Raw genomic sequence first — 19,529 nt, forward strand, 5'->3', positions numbered from 1 at the left:
GAGGCACTAAGAAGGTAGCTGTTTCAGAAGTGACAGATATGATATGGTTTCACTGAACATATTAAAATTAGAAGCTCCCAAAGAGAATCTCTATGCAATAAGGTAGTCAATCATGAAGGATATTAGAGAAGAGATTCTCAGAAGATAGTAAAATGTAAATGAAAAATCTACCTAGTGCCAGACTGACATTCTATACAAACTATCCATAACTAATACATTAAATTTGATAATGATTGTTGATTGAATGGTTGGACCGTGCTTAGTCTGCCTGGATTTGTGCTCAATGATCACCTAATTCCCCTCCCCCCCCGTCATGTATAGTGATACCACTATAATTGTACTGACTGATTGCAGTCAAGCATCGGCTAAATGACCTTGATCTCTGGTTCTACTGTAATCTCATGTGTGAATAATGGACGGTGATTGTTAACCGGGGCTCCCAATCATATATCTCAGGGCTCTGCCTCCAGAACACCTCAAAGTCTATGAGTGTTCCCATTGTCAAAGGCTTGTTTCTGTTTTTCAGTATCTCTGTTAGACATTTAAAAACAGCTGAAGATTATTTAAATTAAATACATGAATAGAATTTCAAATCCCCCCAGAACATTGTGACAATCAGGTAAGTACATGAATAGGAAAGTTTTGAGACATATGTGCCAACATGGGCAAATGTGACTAGCTTAGGTGAGTACCTTGGTTGGCATGTACAAGTTGGCCTGAGGAGGCAGCTTCCATGCTGTATTATTCTCTGACTCTGACCCTATTACAGAACGAAGACCATCATCCTCGACCTCGAGGGATAGCCACGATGATTACTACCAACATTACACAATTAACATGATGCAACCCAATTTCAGAATATCAATGTGATTAATAAAAGATGCAGAGTAGATTCACAAAAATTGTTGTCAGGACTTGATGGATTGTGAGGTGGGATGGGAAAGGCCAGGACTGTTTTCCTTGGATCAAAACAGGCAGAGGGGTGATCTTACAGAGGTTTATAAGATTATGACAGACACAGATTAAGTGGATGATCACTGTCCTTCCCGCCCACCCCCCCCCACCCCCAGAGTAAGGGAGTCCAGTACTAGAGGACATAGGTTTCAGCCAGAGAACCTGAGAGACAACCTTTTCCATAGAGGTTAGTGGGTATATGGAATGAACTGCCAGGGAAAGTCGTAGATGTGGGGATAATTATAGCGTTTAGAAGACATTTGAAAAGGTACACAGATAGGGAAGGTTAGGAGGGGTATGGGCCAAATGGGACCAGCTCAGGAAGGCATCTTGGCTTACATGGATGAGTTGGACCAAACTTATATGGATGAGTTGTACAACTCCGTGACTGTGATAGCAATGCTTTATTGGACTGCAGCCAAAAACTGTCACTGGTTCAAACATCAGACAAGTAAATTCAACTGGCCAAAGCTCTATCGCTGTGAAATATTTTACCTGGTATAACGTAATTCTCATTAATACAATGTGTTACTTGACACTTTACCACAGGAGGTTCATAGTGATGAAATGGAAAGAATTCGATGGAAATGGAACACTGATACTTAAGGTGATTTATGGCTCTCTCTGCATTTTACCTTCCTGTTTCTGTATTAATTTTGGTTAATTGTTTTAAACAGGATGCTACGGATTTCTCTTGGGACACCAGAGAGCTAGGGTCTGTGCATCTCTACATTCTATATGACCAAGTTTCTGAAGTAATTATGGAAAATGGAACATCTATCAAAACTTTACAAAATCAAGAAAGTTGAATTCTAGCACGAAAGTGTTGTACTAAAAATGCTAATTCTTTTATTATTGAAAACACATCAGCATACACAAGCACCCATTGCCCAACAATTTAGTTTACAAAAGAAGAAATTCCTATCAAATAATACAATAGGTAGCAGAATCTGAGAATCCATGTTGATCTACCTTTATTGTGAAATGGAGAAACCACAGAACCAAGTTTCAATACACAGTAATAACTACAGACAAGATGGCATGTCATACTGTATTCGAGAAAATGGATCAATAGATTTCTTATGTATTGGTGCCACTTTGAATTAAATAAATATTTCAAAAAGTGAAACGCCATAGGCACAGAAAAATAAAGACATTTTAGATGGACAAAATAGCAAGAAAAAGCCACAGAGTGGCACAGAGTTGGGATTGGTGCTACACTGCTCCAACACTTCTAGCTTCAAGTGCTGTCTGTGTAGAGTTTACATGTTCTCTTTGTAGTCACATGGGTTTCTGAGGTCCTTCTACATTCCCAAGGATGTGCTGGTTGGGAGGTTAATTTGGCTGTCCTTGCTAGACAAATGGCAAGAAAGGAATCAGTACAGAATTGATGGGAATATGAGAGAAAATAGATTATAGGAAAATGTTGGTGAATGGGAGTGATACAGCAACTTGATAGAACAACAAAATATGAGCTCATATATGTAAAAAAAATAACACAAAAGGAGCAAGTTTCAGTTAATCTACCTGGAATCTCAGGTTCCAAGCTGTTTTCTCCCTAGATCTGAGTGTTCATGTCTGGGGAAAGGGGAAGTTCATTGACTAAATGTAGATCTTCATAAAATTCAAATCAATGAACAATAATCTTTTTTCTTCAGTGGAAATAGTTGAGTTCAGACAGAAGTAGGAAGCAATGAGAGTGCTTCTCAGTTACATAAATACAGTTTAAGTTGGGTAGTAAAATGCTTCATGTAATCACAGTGGTTCTCTTGCTACTTCAGACTACTGTAAATATGCTAATTCTTTTGACAGATCAAAACACACTCCCATAAACTCAAATTTAGCCCATAAAATTGAAGTGATATATGCTGCCAAAATTCACAAGGGTCTGTACTTCATCAAGTGTTGGGAGGGGAACTGGCCTGTAATAGTACTGTACAATGTGATGCAATATATTAAAAAAATTGGAGGAACTCAGCAGGCCAGACAGTATCAATGGAGGGAAATGGACAGTTGAAAGGTGGTTCAGTTAAAGGGTTTTGAATTGCTGAATTCCTGACCCGAGTTCCTTCAATTTTTTGTGTTGCTCCAGATTTCAGCATCAGCAGTCTCCTATGTTTCTCTGCCCAAGTGCATGCTCAATAATGGGGAAGAATACAGCTCTAGGCCCAGAGTGTATTGCTGTGCTGGGACACAGGTCCTAATGTGAGGCACGATCCCATGTTTGGACAATTTAAATGCTGGCCCAGATAGACTGAAAAGGCAGGGTGCCGGAACCAGAAGCAAGGGCTGGGCAGATATCGCTTGCTCTTCCGTGAGGTTCACTCCTCCCTCCATGGCGCTGAGGCTGTGAGACTGCTCCAGCTGCTGCATTTCATGTCTGTGAGCTTCGCAGTGATTTGCTCTGCTAATATGATGAACCGAGACTGAGGCTTTGGGCTTACCCTGGATATTCCAGGGATTTGGATCCATGGACTTAATTTGGTTCAGAATATTATTGCTTGCTTCTATTGTTTGCATGATTTGTGTTTTTTCTCTTTCTCTGCGCATTGGGTATTGGTCTTTCTTTTTTTAAATTGGGTTTTTTTGGGTTTCTTGCTTTGTGGCTGCCTGTAAGCAGACAAATCTCAAGGTTGTATAATTTATTCATACTTCGATAAGAAAATGTACTTTGATCCTTGAATCCTATTTATCTAAGAGTGTAAATGACATCACTTACTTCAATTTGCAGAATCTGCTTAAGTTTATAACTGTGAAAGATCACATTAACCTTTTCTTTGGATAACTGCTGAATCACTACTTTGTTGCATGCATAACTTATAAGCCTGTTAACTAATGGTTACTGGAAAAGTATGGTTAGTGGTCTGTATTAAAACAATAATGCATAGCTAAGCTCTAAGCGTACTCAGCTTGCTGCTCAATCAGAATGCATTGAAATGGTATCCCATTTTGGAAAGCTAAGAAACTTCTTTAGTTGGGAGAATGAGGGGATAGGGTTAGCTCAGAACAATATCACTACTGGAATTCCAATGGAACTGATGAGTAATTTGCTGTTACAAAACCTGTAGCTTTCATCATTTACTACATTTAGCATGTTTTGGTGCCCAACTACCAGTTGCAGAGAAAATGCCAATTCTAAGTGATAACCCATTTCCCTATTTGTAAAGGAATGATGCAGGGTTATCTCCCAACACATCGGCAATTCCTTTCTCATCACAAATGTTGCTCAACCCACTGAGTTTCTCCAGCAGATTGTTTGTTGCTCCCTATTTATGTTCACAGATGTTTCACCAATGATAAATTAATGAGCTGAAGTTTAAAGGTATTTGATACTACTCTTCTGGAGGTAATTTGCACGTAAAGTGCCATAAGGTATATAAATGAGTTACATGAAGTGGCAAAAATCTGACAGAGTATTAGTGGAGAAATGTGAAAATGACAAAAATAGAAACACCTAATTGGTGGCAGATTGTGAAATTCCAAAATGCAGAGGGTTCATGATGTCCTACTGTATAATTCACAAGAGGATAGTATATATGTCTAATGAATGATTTTGGAAAGAAAACAATATTATCACACGATGCTCAGGGAACAGAACAAGAAAATAGTAAAGTTATTCTTCAGTTATATCAGGTATTCCTGAGACCATGTCTGATAGTCTGCTTACAATATTGGTCACCTTATTTAACAGAAGACTGAAAGCAGGTCAGAGAAGAGTTACTGGGTTAATATCAGGAATGAATGGATTATATTATGAGGAAAAGTTGCTTGGGATAGCTTTATATCTGCCAGAGTTTAAGAGACTTGATTAAAACATACACAATCCTGAGAGTTTTTACATGGTGGATATGGAGAGCATGTTTCCACTTGTGGTAGAATCTTGAACTAAGACTATAATTCAAAAATATGTGTTGCTAATTTTAGATTGAGATGAGGCAGTATTTTCTTCTCTCAGAGGGTCATGAGATTTGAGACATGTTCAAACAGCAGTGACAATACGTATTTTAATATTTTTAAGATTAAAATTTTTTAAGTTGCCATATTTACTGCCTGTTACGCAGCTAGCATTTAGGTCAACAATGAAGGTCCTCCATCTATGTCTATCCTCGGTCGCTCAGATGTGAAAAGATTCATTGCTATTTCCATAATAATTTTGTTTTACCAGTCAGGGTTGTTAACCCTGAGCTGAACCCCAAACCTGGAGGGCCAGTGGACCACGGAGTCTGGCCTCTCGCCTCTGACCTGTTTGGCATAGGTGACCTCACCAAAAGCCAAAGCACAAAGCTGTGGCTCCAGCTTAGTTTGCTCTCTGTGTCATTGAGGCATGCAAGCCTCCAAACCACGACAAAGTTGTGGTCCTCTTGGAGTCATCTGTAATATGCTAGTACTTAACTATCACAAAAGAAATCCACAGTGCTTTCAGTTTTTTTGAACTGTTATGAAGAGTGGGGATTAGGGTGCACCTTCAGCACAAAAAATAAGCAATCAGTATCTTTGCAACAGCATGTAGGCTAATCGTGCTAGGTCCTTACCTCTGCATCCTTGAATTGCTTTTTGATGCTTTTCAACATTGCTTTAAGTTTCTTGGACTGCACACCACTGTACGCCAAAAGCATTCGTCCAAACTGACGCTCCGTGATCCGTCCATTTACAGGCTCCTGCCTCTCAAACTGCGGAAAGGTGAGAAAAAGCAAGGTGAAAAGGAAGTTTTCCCATCACAAACAAGAGAAAATCTGCAGATGCTGAAAATCCAAGCAACACACACAAAATGCTGGAGGAACTCAGCAGGCCAGGCAGCATCTGCCAAAGGGTTTTGGTCCGAAATGTTGACTTGTACTTTTTTCTATAGATGCTGCCTGGCCTGCTGAGTTCCTCCAGCATTTTGTGTGTGTTGCTAAGTTTTCCTATGTTTTAAGAGGACATGTTATTTATCTGTTAAGCTGGGATAACTACCAATAATGTCACATTCCTGACTCTTATTCCTACTCTACCAAGTCAAACTAAAGCTTGAGAGCGTAAAGCTTTGCTACAAGTACTCACATGGAATCTTGCTGTTCAGTACTAATTGTATCAAGGTTAAAAGGTTCAATGAGGATATGTTCCAAGCAGGAAAATGCTGATGTTGGTTAGAGGCAATTACTATGGAACAAATTTATAAAAATTCCTTCTAGAACCATGGTGCCTGATTTGGCATGTGTGGATTGGGTGTTGATCAAAGGAAGGAAGAGACTCCAAATGCTTAATTTCACAAGCAGCCGCAGATAATTATGAGGTAATTGGACCATGCACTGTTGCTACATTCAGATAGCTGGAAGAGCTAATAAGGCAGGTAAAGAGAAGTCATTACTGCTGATCAAACCATTGAGAACCTGCTTTGACAAGAAACCAAATTAGAAAACAATGCTTCACAGACAGAATGTGAAAATTTGGAATTCTGTCATAAGAGGCAGGTGATGCTGGGATAATAGTAAATTTAAAATCTGAGATTGGTGCACCTTTGTTGTCAAACATTTAAAAATTGGAAGGAAAAATGAAAGAGCAGATTATTATTTAAATGGTAAAAGTTTACAGCATGCTGCTAAGCAGAGGGACTTTGGAATGCTTGTGCATGAATCACAAAAGGTTGGTTTGTAGGTGCAGCAGGCTATCAAGAAGGCAAATCGAATGTTGGCCTTCGTTGCTCAAGGGACTGAATTTAAGAGCAGGCAGGTTATACTGCAACTGTACAGGGTACTGGTGAGGCTGCATCTGGAGTACAGCATGCAGTTCTGGTGTCCTTACTTGAGGAAGGATATTCTGGCTTTGGAGGCAGTGCAGAGGAGGTCCACCAGGTTGATTCCAGAGATGAGGGGGGTTAGACTATGAGGAGAGAATGAGTCGCTTGGGACTGTACTCACGGGAATTCAGAAGAATGAGAGGAGATCTTACAGAAGCATATAAAATTATGAAAGGGATAGACAAGATGGAGGCAAGAAAGTTGTTTCCACTAGTCAGTGAGACTTGAGCTAGGGGATATAACCTCAAGATTCAGGGGAGTAGATTTAGGACGGAGTTGAGGAAGAACTGCTTTTCCCAGAGAGTGAAGGAGTGGAGGCTACCTCAGTAAATATATTTAAGACAAGGTTGGATAGATTTTTGCATAGAAGGGGAATTACGGGTTATGGGGAAAAGGTAAGTAGGTGGAGAGGAGTACATGGCCAGATCAGCCATGATCTTATTGAATGGCAGAGCAGGCTTGTTGGGTCAGATGATCTACTCCTGCTCCTATTTCTTATGTTCTTAAAAATAAAAGGAAATGTGGGTATTTGGAGTGAGATCATAGATGACCAAGATATTGAACGGAATTGCTCAATTGGTTAATTAGCCTATCAATCATCATTTGTTAGTCTGAAGCCTTCTACATTTTAAAATTTCCTTTACTGACTGCGGTAGGGGGACAGGAATTCACAAGATAATTGGGGAAACAAAGAACTATAGAGAGCTACGCAGGTTGACTCTGTGGTTAAGAAGGCATACAGTACATTGGCCTTCATCAATTGTGGGATTGAGTTTAAAAGCTGTGAGATAACGTTGCAGCTAGATAGGACCCTGGTCAGACCCCACTTGGAGTACTGTGCCCAATTCTGGTCGCCTCACTACAGGAAGAACCATTGAAAGGATGCAGAGGAGATTTACAAGGATGTTGCCTGGATTGGGGAGCATGCCTTATGAGAATAGGTTGTGTGAACTTGGCCTTTTCTCCTTGGAGTGACAGAGGATGAGAGGTGACCTGATAGAGGTGTATAAGATAATGAGAGGCATTGATCGTGTGAATAGTCAGAGGCATTTTCCCAGGGCTGAAATGGCTAGCACGAGAGGGCATATTTTTAAGGTGCTTGGAAGTAGGTACAGAGGAGATGTCAGGGGTAAGTTGTTTTTTTTTCACGCAGAGAGTAGTGAGTGCATGGAATGGGCTGCCGGTGGTGGTGGTGGAGGCGGAAACGGTAGGTTCTTTTAAGAGACTCCTGGATGGATACGTGGAGCTTAGAAAAATAGACGGCTATGGGTAAGCCTAGGTAGTTCTAAGGTAAGGACACGTTCGGCACAGCTTTGTAGGCCGAAGGGCCTGTATTGTGCTGTAGGTTTTCTATGTTTCTAACACACTTATATGAAACAAGTTTAAAGTCCCACAAGACAGAAGTATATATAAAGGATTAAAGCAGAATTCTAATCTCAATCTACAGTGTACATTCCAGTCACAAGGAGTTACAATAAATTGAATTTAAGACATGCAGATGCCATACAAGAATTCAAATGGCAATGTTAACCACAGTTTTGTAACTTGGTTTTAGGCTACAATGAATGACTCTGATTCCTGAAATGAAGAAGGAATAATGTAAATATGAGCGTGTCAGCCTTGATTAATGGAGACTGAAGAGCAAGGGGAACTTGAGAATATCAATGAACAATTTAAAGTCTTATTAAAGACGATAAATCGAAAATGCTTCACCAACATTTATGAATATGTGAGGGATCCCAGTAAAAGCCTGAAACAGCAACTCTATTTCTCACTCAGTGTTGATGTAGTGTCTCAACCTGAAACACTAACCATCCCTTTGCCTCCACAGATGCTGCTCAATCACTGAGTTGTACCAGCAGTTTATTTTTTGCTCTCCTTCTGTAGCTGCTGTATGATGTGTCATGTATAACATGCTAAGTTTTTAATTCCAGAAAATGCTTTCTAATTTACTATTTATCTCAAACAGCATGTTTCAAATACTAGTATAATTAAACATTAGCTGAAGTAATAATTTCAACAATTTGTTGATAACAAATCATCAGGGACATATTCAAAATGTACAAGGTCAAGAATCTTGATATAAGCCACAATTCATTCTCCACAGTCCAAAGTCTCATCTGTATTTTATATTAAATTCTAAAAGCACTAAGCCAAGCCTGCAATTAAACTGATTGTGTTCTCAAAGTAAGGCATCATTATGTCAGTCCACCACATCCAGTTTACTTAGTTTGCATGTGAACCTGTCACATACAGTGCCTTGTAGAAGTATTCAGCCCCCAACCCTTTGTTCACATAAATCAGGATTATAACCAGGGCTTTTGAGCAATTTAACTGAGAATTTTTACTTGTGAATCAGGTGCTCCTTTTCCACAGTACAGCCAAAAAACAGGAAGCCTGAGAAACTAAAAATTGGAAAACCGAAATACTAGCAGTTCAAAAGCATTAATTCCCCTATGCTCAGTACATAGTTGAACCATTTCTCACAGCTATTACAGCCAGTAGTTTTTTTTTTTGGAGAAGTCTGTTATCTTTGCTCAATGTGATGGAGCAAGATTTGCCCATTCCTCCTTGCAAAATTGCTCAAGCTGTGCCAGGTTAGTTGTGGGGGTGTCTTGCCAGAGATTTTCGATCAGGACTCTGACTGGGCCACTCAAAGACATCTCTTTTCTTCATTTAAAACCATTCCAGGCAGTGTGTGTTGGGTTGTTGTCCTGCTGAAAGACAAACTTCCTCCCCAGTTTAAGCTTTCTGGCAGAGGCAAGCAGGTTTTTATCCAGCATCTCTTTGTATTTATCAGCATTCATTTTCCCATCAATCCTGACCAGATTACCAGACCCTGCTGCTGAAAAGCATCCCCACAGCACGATGCTACCTCAACCATATTTTGCAGTAGGGAAGGTGTTATCTGGCTGATTCGCAGCATTAGAATTACATCACATGTACTGCTTAGTATTGAGGCCAAAGAGTTCTACTTTAGTCTTATTTGACCACAGACCTTCTTTCACATTTTTTTTTCAAAGTGATGCTTTGTAAAGTATTTACAGCCAAGGATATGTTTTTTTTCAAAAGGCGGTATGTGTGGCATAAATCTAATAGTGTGCATCAGCCAGATAACATCATCCCTACTGTAAAGTGTGGTGGAGGTAGCATCATGTTATGGAAATGCTTTTCAGCAACAGGGACTGGAAATCTGATCAGGATTGATGGGATGATAAATGTTGCTAAATACAGAGACATCCTGGATAAAAACCCACTTTCCTCTGCCAGAAAGCTTAAACTGGGGAGAAAGTTTGTCTTCCAGCAGGATAACAACCCAAAGCAACCATTGAGAGGCAAAGGAAGAAAATTTATGTCCTAGAGAGGCCCAGTCAGAGTGCCGTGCTTAACATGATCGAACATCTCCAGCAGGTCTCTAAATTGCTGTCCACCAACGCTCTCCAACTAACCTAGCACAGCTTGAACAATTTTGCAAAGAAGAATGGGCAAATCTTGCTCCATCATGTTGTGCAAGGCTAACAGAGACTTGTCCAAAAAGACTACTGGCTGTAAAAGTGGCGAGGGGTGATTCAACTAAGTACCGAGCAAAGGGGAATGAATACTTTAGAACTGATGACATTTCATTTTTGAATTTTTAGTTTTTCGTGCTTTACCATTGTCCCTGTTTTTTGGGGCTCTACTATGAAAAAAGGAGCTTGTGATTTACAAATAAAATAAAAAATTCTCAGTGAAATTAATCAAAATCAATGGTTGCAACACTGATATAAGTGAATGAAGGACTGGGTGCTGATTAATTTTTCCAAAGCATTGTACTGCACCTGAGGAAAGTTAGTGCAATAATTACAAAGGGGATGAATACACAGGAAAAAAAACTCTGATGATCCACTTTGTGTGTCAACCCTGACTTCTTGGTATCTGGGTGCTGATGTCTATAATTCCCTCAAAGTACCAGAGCCCAGGTTCCCACACCTCCTTTAAACCCATTTCCAACACTGAACACCAATGGAGTGAGTGCCTTTTCTATGCTTTATGGAAACTCAGTGTTCTGTTTCCTGTGCTTCCTATAAACTTACTAAGTTTACTAGAAACTTTATTAAATTATGAGTATTCATTGGAATAGCATCCAGTAGTCCAGAGCACCTGTGTTTGTAGTGCTCTATGATCTGCTGCATTAAATTGGAGTCCTGAGCTTGTCAGTTTAGAGTTTTACTGTGCACAATGCCCTGGCTAAGCCATCTGCTCTACAGTTCTGATTTTGTTTAAAACTAATTCAAATGCAGGAAGGAACAGGAGTCAGACATCCAGCAGACAAGCTTATTCATTAAAAATTCACTTCCCCACGTGAAGCTCAGAACCACTTTTAAAAAATTTGCAAATGTGAATATTTACCCCCAAACCTAGTTGGCTCTTAAGCCTTCAAGCTACTTTTGTTTTTGAAGGAATTCAGAAATCTTTTCCACATCTGTCCCTTAAATAGTTTTATTTTACAAATAAATATTAATTGACACCAACTTGATATTTGTATTGCTGATCCACAAATATGATTGGAATATTTTATTTCTCTGGTACAGGTGGGGTTATGAAGGTTTGCTTTCCCAGAAAATGGTGCATATCATTATTTTTCTTAACAGAAAGTTACATTATCTCTGCATGCATCATTAAAAGGAAGATGAAAAAATATTTACTTTCCTTTTCAAATAAATTCACTGACAGCAAATTTATTCTAGATCTCATATTTTTGCATAGTCATTTATGAATTCGCTAAGAGTATATTCCCATTACCTGAACAGTCATAATACCAGCGGGGGGGGGGGGGGGTGAGGGTCACCTGCAGCTTGTTATTAATTCTCTTCCTTACTGAGCTTGCATCTAAGTACATAGGTGTTACTGAAGTAACTTACTTTTTTTAATCTCCTGAGGGGTCAGCTTAAAATCATATCATCGAATGTACATTCACAGCTCGGGATTGATTTGCACATCTGTCCAGGTACCTCAGTAAACTTATATGATACATTTTGACTTAAGCCATGATCTACAACATCATATTTCTTCCCAAAGCTACATAATATATCTGTTGTGCATTAACCACTTGTTAAATTCTGTAGCATTCTTTTTCTATTGGCTGCCTTAAGTCTCAATAGATTATTCAGTGGTTAAACAACTAAAGCACATTCTGGGTCTAGGAAGGAAATGTTTTCCAATGAGTGATGTCAAGCATTTGAAACTGTAAAATTCCTGAAACCGTGATACTAAAGTAAGTTGATTGTACAGGGATGACTGCAGATGCAGGTACAAATTTCCTTCCTTGATACCCATTCCAACTTCAAAATGAACTAGTGGCATAAAGAAAAACAAAACTGCAAATGGAAAAGAAAATGTGACATGGTAGGACAGACCATACTGACCTAATTCCCATCACACTCACATTTATCAGATCAGGACACAGAGCTTATCTTGCTGGACAAATGGTGAGGCCGTCAAAAAAAAACAGCAAAGTGGGCCCAACCCCAAAGCACCCTTTTAGGAGCTGGACTCTCCAACTTCAACTTCGTTGCCTACGTCAGTTGTGAATTATTTAGACGCCCTTGACAGCGATATTAAAAAACTGTTAAAACTAAATAAAAACTTAAGCCAAATAATGAACAATTCACCTTTTATTTTGTGTCCTAATTCACCAGTGCACAATTGATACTAAAATCACTGGGACTTTGGATCCTGCAGGAGGCCAGATTCTGCTACTAAACTCCACTTGACAGTTGCTTAAATGGCTAAATAATGGCTGTTCTATTTTAAAATATCCATATTAATCAACAAGGTCAGACCACCAACACATGGGATGTGATAAAACAGCACTATATCCCTAGGATTTCTGCAATTCATTCACACAAGTACCACAGAAGGAAGCTATAATATCACGAGGAAGAGAAAAAGGAAACTTCACATAGATCATTCACATATTACATATCCTTTGTTGACTAAAGGACAGATCAGAACTGGGCAGAGATGCTGATGTACACCTCATGGTGCTTGTGATTTCTCCAGAGAAAAGAAAAACATCCATTTCAAATGCCAAGTAACCTCCACTCCAGATTCTTTACATCTGTGTTCTTGTCAAGCGACCTTCTATCTTGGAAGCAGTGCATCACATTTCCTATTTAATGCCCACTTGTGGGTTTCAGCAGCTTGGCAGCTCATGGGCAGAGTTATAAGATATGCCAGCATTGAATAAAAATCTATTTTAATTCCCAATCTTGGTACAACCTTTGTTTGACATATCAATCAAAATTTGCCATTCCATCTTGCTCCAAAGTATATTGTCGCAAGGTCCAATTTACTATGATTGCAGTCTGCCTGTCACAGCCTCCCTTACCTTGAAAACCAGATCAATATTCAAGCTGCATAATAACAAATTACATTTAAAGCCATATACAATAGAAAAACTATATGGTTCTTACCTCCAGTTTAAGAACATCCTGTTGCAACTTACGCTGAAACTCCAGGAAGTGTTTGATGGTCAGTTTTCCCTTCAGATCAGCACCAAAGAAATAAGTGGTGAGTGCGGAGCTAACGCTGGATTTCAGCGTGTTGCCTGTTGTGGTGCGATCTCGGTGACGCATGCCTATACTGGTCTGGGATCGAATAATACTTTGAACCTGTGAAATGAAAAGAGAAGTGAAGCTTAAAAATCCTTTCTGTAACAAGGCTGAGGCTTGGGCACTGATTAGTCATGCTGGCCATCAGCATAACAATAATATTGATACCTTTGATATTTCATAAGAGATCTTTGATAACAGGTACCCTTCTGTTGTATGTTGAGCCTTTGAAAATAAGACTATATAATATTAGAACTCCAAATTTCTTGATTTCCAGCAAGCTACACAAAGAAAGCAAAAACCACAGAGCAGAGAACTGGTGGAGTTTTGTCAAAAAAGGATAACAGCTGGAGCGGGGGTGGGTGGGTGGGTGTCTGGGTGCAGGGAAGATTGGCAGCAAAGAGACAGGGTTGGGGTGGTGGAGCAAGACAGAAATTAAGCACCCAACATTTTTTGGGCACACTTAAAGATTAGTTTTATTTGTCACATTCTTCAAACTGTACGGTTAAATGTGTCTTTCTGCATCAAGTCAAATCAGTGAAGACTGTGCTAGGCAGCCTACAAGTGTCACCATACTTCTGGCATCAACATAGCATGCCCACAACTAACTAACCCTAACCTGTACACCTTTAGAATGTAGGAGGAAACTTACACAGTCAAGGGGAGAATGTACAAACACACAGTGGTGGGAATTTAACCCCGATCTTACAGCTGGCTGTTATAAAGTGTTGTGCTAACTGCTTTGCTAACATGCCGCTCATATACACTTTGTATACCAACTGTCTGGACTCCAGTGTGATAAACACTAGCGAGACCAGTGCCAGGTTGGGACTACGAGAACACTTCAGAGTATCTGTTATTGTCTTGTACGAGAATATTGTATATATAAAGAAAAGCTCGCTTCCAAAAGCTAAACAGACTGGACAAAAACATGAAAATTAGAATGCTTCTCCATAAGTGTCAATCAGTACATCGTTATCATTATCATGCCATATCTGGTTGTGATCATTGTGTTAATACCACCAGTTTTCTCTTTGCCCTTCTATACCTCCAGGTTAGTATAGATAAAGATTTAGGAGGGAGAGTGCATGGAAAACTTGGTTTTAGCTCTTTTACACAGCATGTGGTGAACGTGTACAACAGAACATCAAGAGACTGTAAAGTTGCATGGTGTGTAAAACTTCAAAGGCAACATGAGACACTGGGAGTTATATCAATCTGGGACACTGGGAGTTACATTAACCAGGAGGACTGAGCTGGCTTTTTTTCGGTTCTGAGCCTTATCATCTTAATTATTTTTATTAGAGTTACAATAACCTTATCTGTTGTAGGCACATCGATTTAGGGAGACAAACCAAATTCTGTAAATATGAATAACAGAAATCTGATCTGCTTGAAGACAGGCCTTCATGCATTATGCAAATCACATTGCAATTTGGAAAGATATCTTGGCAAAGTAGCATAAGCAGCTGTGCATGTCTTTTCTCTGAGTTTTTCAAAACTTTTCCATTCATGTTAAGGTGGAAAATTGTGAGAGAAATTAAAAATCTAACCTTTTTTAAAAATATGACTTCTGTTGGAGCAATTGTGTGTATTAATAATTACCTGTTCAAACTCTTCCAGATCAACTTCACCATCACCATTCAGGTCAAACATTTTAAAGGCAATTTCAAAATTCCTATGTGGGGCTAATTAGAGAAAAAATAATTAATTCTATAGTCATAAATTAACAGGGAAAGTTCAAAGCTCAAAGTAAATTTATTATCAAAGTATAAATATGTCACCATATACAACTCCAAGATTCATTTTCCTACAGCCATACTCAGTAAATCCAAGAACCATAATAGAATCAATGAAAGACTGCACCCAACAAGTAGCAAAAACAACCAGTGTGCAGAAGACAACAAACTGCAAATACAAAAGGAAAATAGAGTACATGAGATGACGAGTCCTCGAAAGTGAGTTCGTAAGTTGTGGTTCAACTTCTGGTTCAAGGTCTTGATGGTTAAGGGGTAATAAAAGTTTGTGAACCTGGTAGTGAGAGTCCTGAGCCTCCTGTGCCTTCTTCTTGATGGTAGCGGCAAGAAAAGAGCATGACCTGAGTGGTGGGGATCCCTGATGCTGCTTTTCTGCCACAGCACTCCAGGTAGATGTGCTCAAACAGCTTACCCATGATGGACTGGGCCGTATCCAATACTTTTTCTTTTGACATAGCAATTTAGTATAAACTGCAGCCTTCATTATAGCATACATTGTTTCCTACTTCTACTTAAATGTGCATTAATATCATTATCACAGAATATCTTGTGTTGCTGTTGCAAAGATGTTTAAAAAAATTAAAGATTGTTAAAATGTCCACCTTATAACAAAGCTTGACTATGTTTTATTGTACTGTCCATTTAAACTACATTTAGGCTTGTAGAAAGTTAGCCAAGTCTACAATTTTTATGACATTATAGGCAATCGTGGAAACATACAAATGATCTTGATAGAATAATTAATTTTTATTTCAGTAATGCACCCTGCAGGCACATTCCTCATTATATGAAATGCCACAAACAAACCATCTCAGTTTGGCAACACTGGCTAAAGTGGAAATTTTAGTCAACCCGTGGCCCACTCAGAAGATGACAGACAGGACGACAGATCTGCATTCTGTCTCAAGTATACTACTTGTAATAAATGCAGCACATCGTCTACAATGCGAAGAAACATTACTGAGTCCTGAGACTTGATTCCAGCAGTAAGATGCTAGGACATTGCACAATTAGCCTGAAGGACAGCATTTGTATCTTGCAGCCAGTGCTTTCTCATGCAATAGAGCTGGATTTCAGAATGTCCTTCAGCAAAAACCAAACCATAAAGTCAGACTTTAAGCTAACATTTTTTAAAATAACACCAAATTTTCATTAGTAAATCATGCACACACATTCTCAGCCCCAGTAAAAAAACAGATCAAACCACAGGACTCAATAATTCACTATAAGAAGTGAAAGCCAAGTATCCTACATTATCCCACATTTCTTGGGCAAGGTTATCTATCATAGGAAAAGGATATTTTTCTCAAGGGACTTTGATCATAAGAGACAATCGATATGTGGTGAGATTGAATAAAATAAAACGGTTGTGCTCCATTGCGATGGCTTCATTTATACTATAACACTCTCTCATACATGACTGATTCTGAATCACTGAGTTCCCTCATTAAACAAGCTACTGTTCCCCTTTAGTCTACTCAGCCAATAAATTAAATCAAATATCTGTAATAGTTGAATACATTTTCATTGAATTTTGCTTGATGAACAGTTTCTTAACTGTGAACAATGGAAGTGTTCCAATAACACTCAATATCTAATGTTACCTTTTATACTTACTCTTGAAGACCTTTTTGTACCCTATCAACAACCAGAGACTGAAAAGGTAATCTGTACCCCATTCTTTGCAATCATAGATTTTAATTAACCACAAGAAATTGCATGAAAATGGATTGATCTGATTGCCACAACCCCTACCCTTACCTTGTGCCTTGAGGAAAAATAATTGGCCTACCCTCCATAAGACTGGAGCTCACTTTGAAGGAGATCATCTGCACCCTCCCAACAAAATCCACAGTGGTCTAACACTGGGTTTCCTTATTTTTGTAAAGAAAATCATTTTGTAGGTACACTAATGTAGAAAAGATCGAGAAAGTCTTTTGTATAATAATACTGACATAATAATAATAATAATAAAATTCCAGACACGTCTCTACTCAGATTGGGTGGTGCTCTGGTCAGAGTCTGTTCTCCGTGGATGAAACTAGAACCTGGCTGTAGGTATAAAAAGCAATACCCTTTCACTTTAGAAATGAAGAGATGTCTACGGAATAGAGTGATATGCCCGCTGCCTGGGATCGCCCGGGCATGCCTGAAGCAAGCGCTGGGCATGACAGTAAGTAAACCGTTAGTGATGCACTGCTGAATAGGTAGGCAGGCACAGGGGAACCCAAAAGAGACACTGCCGACATTCAAAGTAGCCCACCCACACCACAATCTGCAACTGCTGTAAGTGTTTCTCAGGGGAGCAGTTCACTTACAACTGAGACCACACAAGCAGTTAAGAGAAGAAAGACACGCATGAAATGGTCATTAGAAGTAAACACATTCATAATGTGTGCATACTATAGAGTAATGGAACTTGAGACTGACAAAACAGGATACAGGGACAAACTTCATCAACAAGTATACACAGTAAATCTTCAGAAAGCCACAACACTGAACACCAATACAATAGTCCAAAAGTTCCTAGCAATTGATAAATGAGCATGTTTGGGTATGCCTGTACCACGTTTTTCCAGCTTGAGCTGAGAAAAAAAAATATTAATAATAACAAAATCAACTCTTCCATTGTTTGCAATGGGTAAGATTCCAGAAGAATGGAGGGTGGCTAATGTAGTGTCTTCATTTTACGTAGGCTGCAAAGACAAACCAAGGAACTACAGGGTGTTGAGCTTAACACAATGGTGGAAAACTTTCCAAGATACAGGACCTACCTGCATTTGAAAAGGCAACAATAGCAGAGATGGCTCTATGTGTGGGAAATCATGTCTCACAAATTTGATTAGAAATCAACAGGATTAATGAGGGCTGGGCACTAGAGGTTGTCTACATAGATTTTAGCAAGGCTTTTTACAATGTCCTGTTTGGTAGACTGGTCTGAAAGGTTAGATGACATGTGATCCAGGAAGAAATAGCCAATTATATGCCAACTGCCGGAAGGAGTTAGAGATTGATACTGATGGATATGTGGAACAAGCTGCTAAAGGAAGTGGCAGAAGTAGAAAGACATTTAGATACATATATGGATAGGAAATATTTAGAGGGATAGAAGACAAATGCAAATGGCACTAGCTCAGGGAACCAACTTGGTCAGCAATGGAAGAGATGGGGCGAAAGGCCTGATTCCATGTTGTATTACTCTATGACTTTTTAAATAAACACTAAAATAACAGCTGGACAAAGGGCATCTTCTGCATCAGCAAAACTATTGAGACACATAGAAACTTCACACGAGTTGTTTACAGGCAAAATCTGTAATATACCTTATTACAAGTACTGCTTTGTTGTGAAAAGTGAGAGACTAGTACAATAATTTGGCATTGGTAACTAAACGGATGTATATGACAAAGCTAAACTGGAAACAAACTTCTCTGGATAACAAGCCTTGGCTTATAATGCGTACAATCCAAAAATCTAATACAACCTGCATTATCTATATTACTGGAACTGAAATCCCACCAGAAGCAGCTGGCAGCTCGCTGGCTGCCAAAATGCAAACCGCACTTGATTGCTGCAAATTCAAGATTTCCTCACAGAATGATTAATTTATAGGTCTTTAATTTGAACCAATTTACTGTAACTGGTTCTTTTTTGGACAGAGAAGAAAGCAAAGTACAGAAACCCTATATTTAAGAGTCTATGAACGAGGAAAACCCAAGTCCATTGAACACCAAAGAAATCTATCTCTCTCTTCTTCAAGAGGATACTGGACTTTCCCAATTCCCCAGACTTCAGAGCTGTGGTAACGCCAAAGTTATGGAGTCCCAAGTACACTATACGCTCTATCTGTCTTACCTTTTAGCATAGAAAACAAGCAAGTTACCTACTACTATGCTAGAGGCAGTCAATCTAACATTTTAATAATTTCTAATGCTGAATATGAAGAATCCCAGCCCAGTGGAAGTTGTACCACTGTAAATTGCAACAGTAGGCGACCTGGTTGGTCAAGCAACAAGACTGGAATATTGTTGATCAGTCTTATTATCAGGTTATCACTTTCACAATGATCAGTGAACTTCATTGCAAACTTTAGTTGCTGGGATATCATCTTAAAACTATTGCGATCATAAAGGATGTAACATTAATCTTATTCCTGGCAGACTGTTACAGAGGCAAGATTCAGCTCATTGTGCATTGCAGTGGAATCCAAGAAATAACAAGGAAATGACTGTGGAATTGAAATTCTGAAATAAAAGCAAGGTGCTGTAAATACTCAGCAGTACAATCAGCACCTGAGAAAGAAATAGTTAATGTTTTGGACCAATGATCCTCGATGAAAACACCATGTTCTGCTGATAGGTCATTAACTTCCGTTTATCATTCCATAGATTCTGCCAGACCCAAGTACAGAATTTTTTGTTTTCATTTTAGTTATCAAGAACTTATCAT

At 39.0% G+C, this 19,529-nt stretch overlaps 1 protein-coding gene across 4 annotated transcripts in view; it reads right to left on the reverse strand.

Moving 5' to 3' along the window:
• Window positions 1-19,529, reverse strand: part of micu1 (mitochondrial calcium uptake 1) — a 130,017-nt gene that overhangs the window by 18,297 nt on the left and 92,191 nt on the right. For all 4 annotated transcript variants that reach the window (XM_072282652.1, XM_072282650.1, XM_072282651.1 and 1 more), the window contains 3 exons: window positions 14,929-15,011; window positions 13,186-13,383; window positions 5,487-5,624 (listed from right to left, as the gene is read on the reverse strand). In XM_072282652.1, the coding sequence (XP_072138753.1) occupies window positions 5,487-5,624; window positions 13,186-13,383; window positions 14,929-15,011 (419 nt within the window). The remainder of the gene's footprint in view (window positions 1-5,486; window positions 5,625-13,185; window positions 13,384-14,928; window positions 15,012-19,529) is intronic.

The sequence above is a fragment of the Mobula birostris genome, chromosome 18 (genome assembly GCF_030028105.1).
Source record: "Mobula birostris isolate sMobBir1 chromosome 18, sMobBir1.hap1, whole genome shotgun sequence".
Classification (NCBI taxonomy): domain Eukaryota; kingdom Metazoa; phylum Chordata; class Chondrichthyes; order Myliobatiformes; family Myliobatidae; genus Mobula; species Mobula birostris.